Source organism: Acipenser ruthenus, chromosome 5 (genome assembly GCF_902713425.1).
Source record: "Acipenser ruthenus chromosome 5, fAciRut3.2 maternal haplotype, whole genome shotgun sequence".
In the NCBI taxonomy this organism is placed as follows: Eukaryota; Metazoa; Chordata; class Actinopteri; order Acipenseriformes; family Acipenseridae; genus Acipenser; species Acipenser ruthenus.
In genome coordinates this window covers 75411121-75427026 of record NC_081193.1, presented here as the reverse complement: position 1 = coordinate 75427026, position 15906 = coordinate 75411121, and the positions used below count along the sequence as shown (strand labels likewise).

At 37.3% G+C, this 15906-nt stretch overlaps 1 protein-coding gene across 2 annotated transcripts in view; it reads right to left on the bottom strand.

The window, feature by feature from the left end:
* Positions 1 to 15599, bottom strand: part of snx17 (sorting nexin 17) — a 39917-nt gene extending 24318 nt beyond the window's left edge. The window contains exon 1 of one of the 2 annotated variants that reach the window (XM_034005290.3): positions 15156 to 15599. In XM_034005290.3, coding sequence (XP_033861181.1) covers positions 15156 to 15215 — 60 coding nt within the window. In that variant the 5' untranslated portion in view covers positions 15216 to 15599. The remainder of the gene's footprint in view (positions 1 to 15155) is intronic. The other variant, XM_034005288.3, reaches the window with a different exon arrangement.
* Between the last annotated feature and the right edge of the window lie 307 nt (positions 15600 to 15906).

Genomic DNA, 15906 nt, shown 5'->3' with positions numbered 1-15906 from the left:
TATCAGGCCTTGGCATTTCTAGAATTTCTTCCTGTAACAATGAGCAAAATTCAGACAGACATTTTCACACAATCGGTGCATGATATGCAAGGCACTGTTTATACAGTTTAAATGCAACACATCAGTGTAATAGTGAACAAAATCATAACTCCACCCAAAAGACAACTTCTTTCAACTCCAAGACTTCTCTTTGTGCTGCATCAGCAGTTTAATAACAGGCTTGCACTTTTTTTTTTTTTTTTTTTTTTGCAATGAGAATGTAGACTCATTGAGGCCACTTTCATAATTAGATTTTTTTTAATTTTTTTTTTATGTTTTTAAAAGCATACCTTGCCACATAAATCTAAGGGTGGGATGAAATCCTGCAAATATGAAGTCACCATCTATAAAAAGGCACCATGTTTCCGAGATACTGTCTGAGGCTTTGACAGTGAGGCAGCTTTCCAAGCAAGTGGCAAATTTCCAAACTCATGCTGTACACGCTCTTCTCACAGGGATGCTTAGGAAATATTTTACTGGGCAGAACATTCCGAGTCAGCTTGTTGGGGTTATGAACCGTTTCCTTTTTGGAGGACTACTGATTGGCAAGACCTTTAACTTATTTGGATTTCCTGAATTTTCAAACTGTGCTCTACTAATGTCTCTAGCAAGCGCTTATTGCTACATATTTTTGGATTGTGAAATTGCCAAAGATAACACTAATTAAAAGCCGCCAAAAATGTTTGAGTAAGCATTTATTTTTGTTTGTACTCATAAAACAATACGACCCTTTACTCTGCAGTCAGTAGGAAAGACTGTAAAGGCCTTTTCCCACAGGATGCGATTCGGCTAGTCCTGCGATAAAATTATAATCTTTCACACAAGTGGCGACAAGCACGCGCAGTGTGATAGGACACTCTCCTCCGATTGTGTTCTTGAAAGCAAAATGTCTTCCAGGGAAGAGGAAGAACTTTTGTTGCTACTTATTTGAACCATAGATGCTAGAGAAAGAGTTTGGGTCTTGTACAGGAGCTGAAACTTGATGGGGTACCAGTATTTCTGTATGTCCTGACCCCCGTTCTCCCTCATCGGCGTGTCTTTATAATTTTTGACCTTTATTGTACAGCTCTGGGTATTTCGAAACTACAGCAATGATCTTTTCTTCCACCAATGTTTACCAGGCAAACAAACTCTGGTGCTTTGTTTGGTCTACTGCCAAGGCTGCTGTGGCCACTGACTGTATACAAGATTTCTTTGACAACAGTTGAGAAGCTGAAAGCTTTAATCAGTTCATATGTCAAGAAATGGTTGGGAGTTCCATGCTGCCTTAGCAGAGTGGGACTTTATGGTAAAGGAATACTGCAGCTACCAGTCTCTGCTCTAACCGAGGAGTTGAAGTGAAGTGTGCCAAGGTCTGACTGGAAATGACAGTAGATTCACTTGACAAATGGGTAAGGGAGGCAACACCTGTTGAAAACCAGAAAAAAAAAGTGGGCAGCAAAGAAAGCCGTGGAAGATGCAAAGGCTGCCCTTTGAATTGGTGATATTATGGGGAAGAGGGGGTCGGTCTCAGTTCAGCTCCTCCTGCATGGCACAAGGCAACCCCAGCTCAACGGAGGAAGCTGGTAGTCAACTAGGTGCGAAAGCAGGAGGAGAGGATGAGGTGTGTAAAGGCTGTTTCCCAGGCCAAGAGGGAGAATGGATGAGATGGGAGAGTGTGGAACAACGCAAGATTGGCTGAAAAGACCTATGGACAATGGAATACAGCAGGATCAGTTTCCTCATCAGGTCAACATATGAGGTTCTCCCATCACCACAGAACCTAAGCCTCTGAGTAGGAGAGGATCCCTCATGTCCTTTGTGTTCAACACCTGCAACATTAAGACACATTTTGACAGGATGTAAGGTGGCTCTTAGCCAAGGACGGTTTACTTGGCGCCATGATCAGGTGCTGCGATTTTTGGCCTTACCATTGGAAGACAAGCGTAACATGACCAATAAGTTGCCACCTGTTCCATCAAAACATTACACACAAAAGACAACATTCCTCCGCCCAGGAGAGCAACCACCAAGAAAAGGTGTTAAAACCAATCCTCGCCCAGGACAACTGGAAGCTGCTAGAGACTGGAAAATGCTGGCAGATGTTGGTCAACAGCTTATTTTTCCACCCGAGATTACCACCACTAACCTTCGACCAGACACTGTCTTGTGGTCTTGATCAGCACGCCTTGTTCATCTGGTAGAGTTAACAATGCCATGGGAGTATGCTGTGGATGAGGCGTATGAGAGGAAGAAACTTCAGTATGCTCAACTAGCTGTTGAAGCAGAACAGCGAGGATGGACAGTCCGGGTTTCCACAGTGGAGGTGGGTTGTCAAGGATGTGTGGCATGCTCTACAACCCGGTTTCTCAGTAATGTCGCTCTCAGTGAAGAACTTATCTGAAGCAGCAGGAAGGAGCAGCAACTGGCTGTGGTTGAGATGGAAAGATTCTGGCTGGGGGGGGGGGATATCAAGCACAATAGAAAGAAAGCAACGCTAATGTATGGGTAAGTAAGCTGGGGGACAGAGGGGGGTGATGCTGGAACGTTAGAATCACTGTCGATCCCTCTTGAGGTGTCGTGGGCTAGTCAACGAAACACGACGATGGAAGGTGCCCACTTGAAGACCCCAGAGATGTACCCTACTCAATCCAGACGGTTGTCATGCTGATACGCTGGGGAGACCGCACTGTAGTTGATCGCCGGAGCCAGCATCACAGTCGTTGTGTGTGCTGATGCACCGTGGAGGTAAAATAAGCTTATCCCTGGAGCCAGCATTACACTTCAGCCATCAACACCAGGCAGAAGGATATCTACATAAATCAGATGGAAAGAAACGGAAATGGATGGAGACACATATGGATCACATTAGTTTACTGTAAAGCTACGTCTTAGTTGGTGCTTATCTTGGCGAGAGCAGAGTTCATCAGCATGAAGTTTTAACATCTACTCTCATGTAAAGGAAATCATCATGAAAAAGGCACACAAGGGAAGCTGTTCCTCACTGGTCACAGTTCCCTAGCTGCAGTGCGACAAAAATCGCTAAAAAGACACCAATCCTGGTCGCCCCGTCACATCCCAGGCAGTGAATGGTTCTTATCAAAACTACATTTGCTTGTCGCATCACGTCTGATGTGAATAGGCCTGTTTTCCATACAAAAGTAAACACTGTTGATCACTGCTAAATGTACAGTACAGGTGGGGTTTACTTTGATTGCTATTAAATCACTTACTTTTTTCTTCTTTACAAACAAATGCTAATTTCACTGTAAAAATTGATAAACTCAATGCTTTTGGCTAAGTAGTCAGAGCAATGCTGTGTAAAATCAAAGACTACTTTAAAAATTCAAAAGCGAACATGAATGTGTCATTTCCTTTTCCAGGTTGTACTAACATCCATCCACAGGAAGTGTAACAAGGACTTTGACATGAGTAGATCCAGTATCTTACTTTAAGACAGATTAATCCAACAGGAGATTTTACTGTACATCTTTGGCATAAAAATCTCCTGTTGACACTGGTAAATCTGCTACAGTAGCCCCACTTACTACTTGCAACGTTTCCAGTTCCAAAATTCTAAAGCAGATAACAGGGAAGCATTAGGGTCATTCCACGCCAACTCAACCAGAAAAGGGACATTTCGTTACCCGTCCGTCTCAGATTTTCCTAGAAAAATTCACCTGGGGGTTTTCAGACACGCCGGAATTCAGAAATAATAGCCATTATTTTCTTTTAAATTTCCCCTTCGACCGGTGACCTTGCAAAGGTCAACTTGAAGTGAGAAAGGGACCTTGACCAGAAAAACGAATGAATATCCAAACAAATATTTAAATTATGAGTGAATATCTGAACATGAAAACCCTGCGTTTGTCCCAGCTCGAATTGTGATACAACGTCATGACTTGCAAGCATAAAAGTTACTGTATATATTTTAAATCAGCAAAAAAGCACTGTCTCAAATGATATCATTCATTAGGAGCCTACAGTACCTACTGTTCAGTAGCTGTTTTTTTTTTTTACTGAATAGCAAATTCTAGCAGATTCGAAGACATGTGGTTTGTTAGCCACAGTAAAAAAAACAATAATTTCCATTGCAAAGTTAAAAATAGAAATCTAAAAATCCTCAAACTAAAAGGCTCCATTTCGTACCTACCATGACTGCAAACAGTAGTGTTTTGTTTACATACAGCAAGGGAAACCTATGTTTCTTGCTTCACATGACTGCCAAAAGATGTATTTAAAAAAAAAAAAAAAAAAAAAAAAAAAATCCTGGTCTTAGTAACTGTCTGATAAGTTGCATTGTTGTTTCTTACTTTCAATACAGCCAAGAGGATCAGACAAATCGAATAGCCAGGTTCATACAGAACAGGACCTGGATATTGAGAGGGAGGCGGGTGTCAGCCATGAGAACAGAGTCAACCTTCTGATTCCTAACCACAGTGTTCTTCCCAAAGCCATAAAGTAAAAAAACAACAACCACCATGCAATCCTAAACATTGAGAAATTACCTCTGCTTAACTCCAGCAGGGCTGTCTGAACATGTCCAGTTTGGAATTCTTTGAGAACAGTAATGAACATCAAATATTCCCAGTACTGTACTTGGATGCCCAGAGGTCATGAACAGGAGGCAGTTGGTTTCGAAGAGTGCAGTACTGTCTGTACATACTGTGCTTAAGAAAAGACTGCATTCACACTGGGTCAGTTTCCAACAATGTATCAATGTGCTTGCTGTTCACACTTATGTGCAAGCAAAGAGTCAGAGTTCGTTCGGATGCAAACTAAAGTTAGTTTTTTTGTATTCTTTTCCTTTTTTTTTTTTCAGGACCAAGTCCGTTTGTGTTCACAATGCAGTTTGCAAGTGCACTCGGTGTTGTTTATATGGTGTGTGAACCAAATGTTTACAATATCCTGCAAGGCGTATTGAAAGATATTGATGTATTGCTTTGGTTTTTAATATAGCATGTTTTAAATATTGCTGTGGAAGAAAGTACTGGGGGAGCACTTTAATTAATACATGTATTGAATGCCTACAGTAGGAAAATAATGCAGTTTACGCAATTTAGCATGGTTGTCCTACTGTTGTATTAAACAAAGCAATTTAAAAAAAGACTGAATATATTTTACTATTTTTGTGAGTTGTGTCCAGTTCTGACCAAATTTCTGTCAGAGCTTCAGTTTCTCCCACTGTCCAGATTCCCACAGTAGAAAACAGGGATTTTTTTTCTTCAATTCACTGACGCCATAGCAACTCTGAAGCTGTTTAAATAACATTATATAATAACACAATAATAGTTTAAAAATTCAGCATTGGGTGAATTTACAGCAGATAACTCATTATTTTCTTTACAGTCAGCACTCGCATATCCGACCCTATAAAATGTGGACTTCAGTGACGAATGAACACGTGCGACGCATATCTGATTATTTCATTTAGGCCCATTCCAACCCTTGTCAGTTTTTCAGGGAACACAAAAAAGATACAATATAAAAAATACATATATGAAAGGACTGTGTTTTAAAATAAGCAGGCTTCCATTTAGATGTACTGTATTAGTTTTGTTGGTAGAGTACTATACTTTCAACAGACGTAGTATTTTAATTCAGAACGATATGATTCTGAAAATATCACTTGCCAAAACTAAAAAGACACGTTAACTGTAATACAGTAAATACTTTTAAATCCATTACGTACTGTAGCGGTATGTAAAATTTCCCATTAACGACCCGCGTAAACCGTAAAAGGCAATGCAAAACCAAAAGATCATAAAAAAAAAAAAAAAAAAAAAAAACAACCAACACCACCAGTTTCCCCAAGTCAGTATTCAAAACTGCAGATAAGGCCCTAATGTCACAGTTCACTTGAAAATGCACAAAAGCAACAAAAGATCACAGATAAAAAAAAAAAAGTATCAGACTGTTTAATGATTAACTGTTACATTACCCTAGCTTGTCTTGTTCGCTTTGTTTTGGCTGCACTTTCGTCCGGTGAAAGTGGAGGAAGCGCTGTGTAACTGCACAATATAAGACAGACTGATTTGGCATTAGAGAGAATTTAAAAAAGAAAACGTGGGCCGAGACGGATATTCAGATAAATTGTAACATTGAAGAGATGGGCTTTGTATCACAAAACTGGAAACGGAGTCGGAAATCGTGTGTGACAGGTAAGTGCTTTAATTTGTTACATTATATATATAATAACCCTCTAAACGGACCCAGTGTAAACACACCTTTAGGCTACCTTTCATACTGCATCTCCTGCAGGGTACACAATCTTGTAGTAATTTGCGGATCAGCCATGCCTACACTCACTTACTGATCTGCAACAAACAGGCTTTGCTCTAAATAACCACACATGTAGTCTTGCTGTAACAGGAATTTACCAGACAAAACCATGACAAAATCAGATAATCTCAAAGTGGAATGACCTAATAAACACAGCTAAACACATTTCATACTGGATTTGCTGTGGTATGAATCGCACTCATAAGAACAATACCTCACTTGTGTTTTAGTTTCAATTTAAATAAACATGTTTAAAAAATAAAAGCAGAAGCAGAAGAAAGATGCTGAGAGGCCTGTGCCACAACTGCATACACTGAATAATGTGATTGCATTTCAGCTTGCCAGGTTGGAACTTTAATTTCTTATAGTATAATATTTTAAAAGTCACTTCACAGACACAAAAGACTCCTATTTGCATACAGTAGCAGTTTGATCAACTCCAGGTATTACTGGGAGCTTAATTAAATCACAAGTGCAATGTCATAAGCTTCCTATGGCAATTGCAATGGCCCAATCTGCTTTGCAAAAGTGTCTTATTTCCATCTTTCCTTATCTTGACCAGTTAACCAATCTGCCAAGGAAAAAAAAGTATGCACAACAGACCAATGAAACTTGGCAGGGACAGTACCAAATATAACTTTTCACATTTCCATCTTATTTATTCTGCTTCAATAAGAAACAAATCGACAAGCTGATTGATTATTCATTTTAATGTGGAAAAGCACTGGCGGATATCTGACAGCATTAGGCAGTTTAATTCAGTAAAAGAAAATTAATGATTAATGTATTAGTAGCCACAGTAAGGGGAGGAAAAATACTTCTCTTGACTTAATCCATTTCAGATTATGATCCCACACTTCTCAAACTTAACATTTTCACACCTAGAGAATCACTTATTCAAGACTGCGTACATTTGGATAGGACATTCATTAGTACAGATAGGGAATTCAGATGTTAGGAATATACTGTAAGAAGTCCCTGTCAGGTTAACTTGTACATTACATTTTCACTTGTACAGTATTTAGAGAATTTTTGTGCATCACCACAGGTGGCTACTTGATATTTCCAACTAAATATGTGCCAAACCTAGCAAATTGAGCCTGTTAAGAGATTCAACAAACTGCAGTCAATATATTATTATTTATTATGTTATCTTACTGTTGTGAATAACTATAAAAATAGTCTTCATTTGAAAACACATTTAAATAAAACTTACGTCAGCATTTCTGGGACTTTTCTTTTTTTTTTTAGCAGGAAGAGTCTGCTGCCAAACCTTCAGGAAATGTGTGAAGAACAGGCATAAAGAAGAATTAAAGACCCTGCACACTCCGGAATTCCAGCATGAAGATGCGGACCATGTTTTTGCACAGGATTTCCCAGGCAGATTTATAGACCCATAAAGCCATTGAACAAAACTGTAACCCCTGTATATGATGGAAGCCATGCATTCGGCTACTATTATGTTAAACATGTTAATAAAACGAATCAACGCCTGTTTATCCATGTAAAATATTTAACCACAGTCCTTCCTACAATGTTTACAACATGCTTACCATAAAACGTTTAGCGCAAACTAATCAAAGTAGCGTATCCCATTATGATACGCTTAAATACTGCAATTTAGAAAAATTTACTTGTCAAAACAGGTTGAACAATTCTATTTTATTTACAGTAGTCATTGAAGACCATGACGGTCAGAAAACTTCAAAGGATTTGTGCCGGTGTCATGCTGAATGGACATCTGGCACATCCACAATGCCACTGTGATCATTTTTTGTGTTGCTCCACAAAATAGCATCCCCCAGTCAGCGCCATTTATGACTAGCTGATTTTAGCACGTTCCAACAACGAATCAACTCTCACGAAATTGTCACCGTGTGAATTCTAAAATATCCCGCCCCCTGTTGTGACAGTCAGCACTGATTGGTCGATTATCTTTTGTGTTCCATAGCAATGTGAAAACGGTACAGTGCTCTGCACACACAGCTCGTAAGATTCACAAAACTAGCAGGAATTATCATTGCACCTGCAGGTGCACAGCACCCCTGTACTTCAAGCCAGGGGGTGCTGCTGTACCCCCAGCACCCCTAGTTCCCACGCCTTGTATACAGTTCTTCAGCAAGTACATCGTTTCTACGGATAAAACGGTCAAAAGCCCAAAAGCCCTTTCAATCAACAAAGTCACAGCTTGATGACTTACAAATTGACACTCAATTTGAAATCCCAACAACACTACATCACAGCATAGTATAACAGCCTGCAAAGACTGTTTTTTTTTCTGTTTTTTTTATCTGTTGCGTGTTATTTCTTAGCAGTATTGTAGCTTCAAACATTTGAGGTTATTCATACTGTAAATTTAGACATACTGTACCCCTCACTGGTGATCTAAGGCCTAATTGCTTTTATTTGTTTAAAGGACAAGCTGCAATGGGTACTGTACTGTAACTGTATTCCCTACATGACCACTCAAACAAAGGATGTATTGTTTAAAACGTAATTCAAGTTTTGAGATAGATATATGCAATAAGCTGTCTGGCACAGTGCATTTTATTCTTCAGTATTACAGAAATACAGAGTTGCCCTTAGGCACAGTGCTTTGGTTTATTCAACCTTTAAACAAATACAAAAAATGGGGATTCTGTGAAGTTTTGCAGTACAAAGTCTTTGGATGGCTCAGTGCTGCTCATAAAATACCTGTTTTGGTAGCAGGACACTGCTGATTATCTGTGTGCCCTAAAGGTCAAAAGCAGTCAAAAATTAGCACTTAAATTTAAAGCAGATGTGAAACCTAGTCATTTTCCAAATGGCTCTCTTGTATGAACACTGTGAAAATATAAACATTTCAACTGATAAGAAGGTACGTTAAATTAGGTAGTATACTTTGCAGTTACCTTCACCATTAAAAAATTAATAATAATAATAATAATAATAATAATAATTGTATGCCATTATCTAAATTCCATTTTCATGGGAGTTTTTAATTTTTTTATTACAGTATCACCAAAAAGAAAATGATTAACTGCGTTAATACTCTATGTGTTCAGGACAGTTTGTTATACTTTTTTTTTGTATTACTTAAATATTTTACTTTCATATTTCGTATTATCAAATGTAATTCTATTTCAGAACGTGATACTGTATTAAGGATTATTGAAGTGAGAAACAAAGGCTTTTGTTTATCTTGTTCAAATTGATTTTCTTCGCTCTGATTTCCCTTAACCCTCCTGGGTAACACAAGAGTGAGCAATCCAATGCAAATGACAGCTTTGGTAGAGTGATGCAGTTAATCACAGCTGCTCCTGGATGCCAGCACAACACAGATGTAATAAATTCCGTAATCTCATTTACATGGGTAAGAATTCCATTCCGACACAGACTTGCTGATGCACAAAATCCCAGACATGGCTTTGTGCATTTATAAACAACCTGGCTAGGACTTCTGCTACTTTAAAATCAGATATCGTCCTCTGCACTGCACCAAGCATGCATCTACAGTGCACTGATCGACATTCTTATTCAACACAGCCTATAGTACAGCTTTCGCCAAAAGTTTTGCATCACCTAGAATTTTAGGATTGAAACAATTTCAAATAAACAACACCATATGCACATAAATAATTTGTATCTTTTATTTAAACATCATGTATTCAAAGAAACTACAAAATTAAAATCCCAGAAGTCTACCGGAAGCCATAATAGTAGTACAGTATTTCATGTTTTTTCGAAATGTCACATTTTTCCCATCGTCAGTTTTTTGTTAAATATATGGAAAACTACAAAGCAGAATGTAATTCAATATGTTAACGTAACATTCAGCAGGTTTTATTCGACTTTATGAAGCAAAATTAGTTAATTATATAGGGTGATGAAAAACATTTGGCCATAGCAGTATATGCAGGCCTTGTACACTTTACAGTGCCAATTAGACAGCGTGCTGTGTAGTAATTAGAATCCTTTCAAAGTAATTTGCATTGCATTCAATTGCAAACATTATATCTTAGGATAACATTCTCTCATTTTTCTATTTTTTTTTATGTGTTGTTTTTCTTCTTTAAACCAAATTTCAAGCAGTTTTGATTTTTTTTATTTTACTTCATACCATCATATTATAGAAGAACTGTAAAACAAGACTACTTGTAGTTAGGACTACAACTGAGAAGGTTCACATGTTTTAACAGGCAGAGGTAACTTATGATATCTTGGGTGTGCAGAATGAAAAAAAAAAAAAAAAAACACATTTCCTGCAATAGGCCTTAGAGCTTGTCGCTGGTGACCAACAGTTTTAAAGATCAGGAAATACAGTAGTGCCCAAATAAAATGCTGAGCGATCTGGTTGGTTAAAAGGCCGAGGCTGGCATCAAACAAGCCAGGTGGCTAGGGTGTCAATTCACAAGTACTTGGCAACAGGAAAACAATTTAAAACACTCATTCATTTGTTACCCTTTATCTATAAATAAACACCAGGGTGGAAATTAAATTGCTGGAAAAAATACCCTTTTTATTTTAGAGGACATTCTTCTGCATCATTTTTAACAACCTTGGTTTATCCTTGATGTATGACTGTAAATTAATACAGAGGACTTGAGAACAAAAGATCAAGCAAAGTACTATACATGCCAGCTGAGACACTGATAATCATGTATAATTCTGTGTTTGTTGGGGGATTCTGCCAATACGCACTAACAAGTATTGTACAGAGTAGGCTATAAGCAACACATTTTTACTTAAGTACTGTAGGTTTTGTACCATACTATATTAAAAGAATGATTTATTCGGGCTAAATTGTATTTCAGTTGAAAGCAGGTCCAAAGTGAAGGATGAGAAATCATAATGTAAAGTTGAGTAAAAAATATTGAGCTTGTAAAGGCTGCTACCCACCAGATGTGAAGCTGCAAGCGAAACTGTGCAGCGATGCGACAAAATGATTAGAACCTATAATTTTGATAAGTATCTTTCACACTACAGGCGACATGCCTGGCAATGGGGGAGTGGCAGCAGCACTTGAGCGATGCGAAAAATAAGACTAGTACTATATTTAACAGAACTAGTATTTTAATTCAGAACGATAGGATTCTGAAAATATCACTTGCCAAGAGAGATGACTGGACACATGGACTGTAATACAGTACATACTTTTAAATCCAGTATGTATTATAGCAGTATGTAAAATTCCCCATTAACGACACAACAGCAAAATGAAATAAAAATGTTACCCATGCATAGAACTGCTTAAAACATAAAAGGCAATGCAATTTAGCAAAAGATTTAAAACACCACCAGTTTCCAGAATTAAAACAGTATCCAAAGTCAGTCTTCAAAATTGCAGTGCTCAATAAGTATTCACACATTGTCAAACGTTTTTTGTTAACAGAAAAAATAAAATACGTGAATGAACCTGGCGAACCATTTGTTTTATTACTGATGCTATCATCATCATCATCATCCAAAAAACAGCCCAGCGTAAACACCCTGTTTTCCTATTTCTGGATTCTCTCTATAGTTTTATATTTATTTACAATCCAGCATTGTTGTTAAATTGTTTGAACCAACAATGAACAGTTTATTTTACTCAAACTGATGTTTATTTGTTGTTGAAATAACAACAACAACAACAATTTAAATGATCTTTTATTAATAACTTGAAATTGTCTAAATAAAACAAAACATCCACTGAGTAACGGGTACATCCTCCACAATTGTAAATATTATTATTTAAAATAAATGTGGTTATTGAAATAAAACAAAGTTACAATGTTAACTGGGTCTGCAGTCTGTAGCTCTCCAACAGCACTTGTTAAACTTATAGTATCGTACTTAGCTTGATTCGTGGGTTTGCAGTTTCTAATTTTTATATTATGTATATATACAGTCAAACCTGTATTAAGAGACCACTCAAGGGACAGTCTAATATTGGCCTCTTAACACAGGTGGTCTCTTAAGAGGGCCCATAACAGATGAATTTTCTATTTGTCTGACATGCTTTCCTGTAATTATGTATGTCTTACATACACTGTAAAAGCCAGAAGATGTAATATGAACAAAAGGAAGTATGTAATTTAATAACATTCATTTAGATAATGCATTTACAAAACAAATTATTTTGCAAAAGTAATGAATGCTTGCCTGTCTCAGGTCACACAAAATGTTTTAAATACTTTGCAAATTTCAACGCCCGTGTCTGCCTTTCAGGTACGTGTTGATTCATTACATCTTGAAACCAACGCCAGCATAAGATCTTTTTCGATTACCGCGCACATTGTTTTCATACTCTTGTAAGTAGGGCTTGAATGTTTTCTGTGTATTTTTCCTTTTAACGGTTTGCCTTTAAGTATTAAGCTGCTACATCCTGTTAAATTAGCGGGAAAAAACAACACAACACAATACCCAGGCAAGTGCGAGAACGAAATGCAAGTTAAAGTAGCATCTGGGGGAAGTGATTAATGTCATTGCTTGCTCTTGTGTTCGAATAAAGAAGGAGGTGAAATAGAATCAGTAAGTCAACCAGGACATCAATGTAAAAAGAAGCGACTTTGTTTAGTAATTAAGTTTAATTAAAATATTGAATCTGCTCAAAACACGGTCACGTGAACAAAAATAAAAACCTAAAACTTCAAGCCTAGTTCTTTCCGTTTCAAAATGCTGTATCTGCGTCTTTCTAGTCCTGAATTTTTCTGGCACTTACTGTCTTTACACGTTTAATAACTTTAATTCTGTCATCTAGGGAGGACCTTTTGTTTCTCCACGTTTTCTTTCTTCCTTTACAAGAGAGCACTGTTGTTTTATTGATTACGGATGAAAGACCGCTAAAATGGTTACCGTATTCCTTTGAATTTAGGACGTACCATTTAAAACACATTTTCCTTACAGCAATAGCCTTGTTTAAGGGTGCTTAATATAGGTTTGAGTCCATTGCTGGGTAAGAGAATTGTGGTCGCTGGTCACGTTAGACAGGTGGTCGCTTAAATACAGTTAAATAAAGCACAAATATAATTTGGAGGAATTGAAACTGGTCACTTAGACCAGGTGGTCGCTAAATAAAGGTGGTCGCATGAGCAGGTTTGACTGTGTGTATTATATATATATATATTTAGTCAGAATCCTAGTGGCGATATTCTGAACAAGCTGTAAGTGAGACACCACACCTTTTGGGATACCAGAGAGAAGTGCATACAGTAATCAATTCTAGGCATCAGATATGGAAAAAATTGGTCTAAGTTTGGCTATATTTCTTGTATGGTAAAAAGATACTTTGTACTGTAACTTTCCTAATATACGTCTCAAATAATAGATCAGGATCAAAGATGACCCCAAATTTTTCATTTCTAGTTTAAGATTTAATGAGAGATTACTAAAGTCAAGCTCATGTAATCCCACATTTTTTAGTTGGTTCTGAGTGCCCACTAGCACATAACCTCTTATCTGAATTTAAATAATTCTGAGACATCCAACACTTGATGTCTGCAAGACAAGCAGAAAGTAACTCCCCAGGAGAAGTATTTCCTGGCTTTAATGAGAGATATAACTGGGTATCATCCGCATAGCAATGGAAGTTCACGCTGTGTTTGCTGATAATATCACCCAACGGTAGCAAAGGACCTAGAATAGAATTTTGCTGTGTGGCTGGCGGCTTTTTCCATCCATGTCTTCCATAGTGACTATAGAACCAAACATAAACTTGCTGAAGGTTATTCATCTTTTGATGTTTTAACCTTAACATTAAATAGCCCATTGCAGGGCTTGAAATTAACTCTCTCGGGAGGGTCTTACAAGCTGAGAGCAGTGTGTTCAAATAGTGCAGGTCTGTTTTTTTTTTTTTTACAGTCTTACTATTTTTACACACTTAATTTTAAATACATTTTATAAGTTTCTTTTAAAAACTTTATTTTTTATACTTCGTTTTGCATACTTATTTATTTATTGGCTTGCCGATCGGAGGCTAAGTAAGTGTGTGTAGTCCCGAGATGGGCTCGCACTCCGGCAGAATGGAGGGGCTGACACGGAGACACGGGTTCAGGTGTGTGCCCGACAGCAGAGTCTCCGTGGAGGATGTTCTATTAATCGGTCAGTAGGATAACTGGTTTCAATAACATTAAAACTGCAGTAAATAAGATGTTTTGGCCTGTATTGACCTGTAAAAACGTATTAGAACGGTGCATACGCATCCTGAACCATCCTGAATTTCTCTACCTTTAAACTATGACTCTCTACCCCACTATCCCCTCCCACCCTCGTTTAAATGACCATCTTTCCTGTAACAGTTTGGACGATTAAAAGCTATCCTAGCTTAAAGTGCTGTATACTATATACTGTATAGATTTTTAGTAAAAACCTTTTTACTATAAAAACAGTAAACAGACAGTTGTAGATCTACCATCTATTATTACACGTCACAGTATCATAATGCACGAGAAAGCAAAATGACACGGATGGGGGTGACAACAAAACATGATAAAAAGCTGACCACTAAAAAGCGTCAACCAGAACATACTGGCGCCATCCCACTTTTGTCAGTTAATGATGTTTGCGGTGTAACAAATTGCTGTCACACTGTTTCAAAAATCAAACGTAGCTACTTATTTTGGCTTCTGCTGGTTGCAATGTTTGTACAGAGAAATGTCTTTATAAACTACAGAAGTACCTCTGTGTGTGTGTGTGTGTATATAGAATGTAATGTATTTAACAAATACCCACTTTTATCGATTCAGATGTCGTCTTCCAAGCAGTAAATATTGGCTGCGTGTACAATATCTCATAAAAAATTTACATAAGACTGCGCATAATTTTTCAAACGCTATAACTACAGTAATCACACTAGCAAAGGTCCAAAAACAACACCGTGTACTGTCTGCACTTACCACATATGTGGACCCATTTTCTCCAGAACAAACCTCGGTCTCAGGAATGGAAAAATGCATGTTGTTAATATTCCAAATTAGCCCGCGGCTATTTCCCTAGACAGTGAAATGTCCAAAAAAAAAAACAAAACAGACAACTTCAGAAAATGCCAGTTCATACAGAGTGCTAGCTTGCTTAGTAGTAGTCTTCAGATAAAAAAAAAAAAAAACTATGAAGCGAACAGACCAAAGCTTCTGGTTGTAGGGGTGCAATTATTCTACATGTACCTTTCGCCACAGAAAAATGGCAAACGACTAGTTTTGATTCAACTGGTTCCCCCCGTGAAGAGATTAAAATAAAACTTAACTCAAGAGCTAAACTTTCCCAATACCCCTACAGCAGCCATGTTGCAATCTGCAGGTAGTTCCACCCTGGGAAGAGGTGTTTTAAAACCTATGTATTTTGTCCTATTTTTTTTCTTTCAAATTAAAAAATGTTTTCACCACATTGACTTTCACTATACCTTTTAACGACCATACTGAAATCATAGAAAATTGATTTATCTTTTACTTTATTTTAGATGTAAAACAAAAAAAGAATTAGCACCTTTTGTAACCCCCCTCTTTTAGATGGTATATTCGGCTGGAAAAAATATATATTTTCTGACTGGTTGCATATAAGAATGAATCTTGTTTTTAAATTATTTTAAACGTATTTCTTAGAATGTTATATATATATATATATATATATATATATATATATATATATATA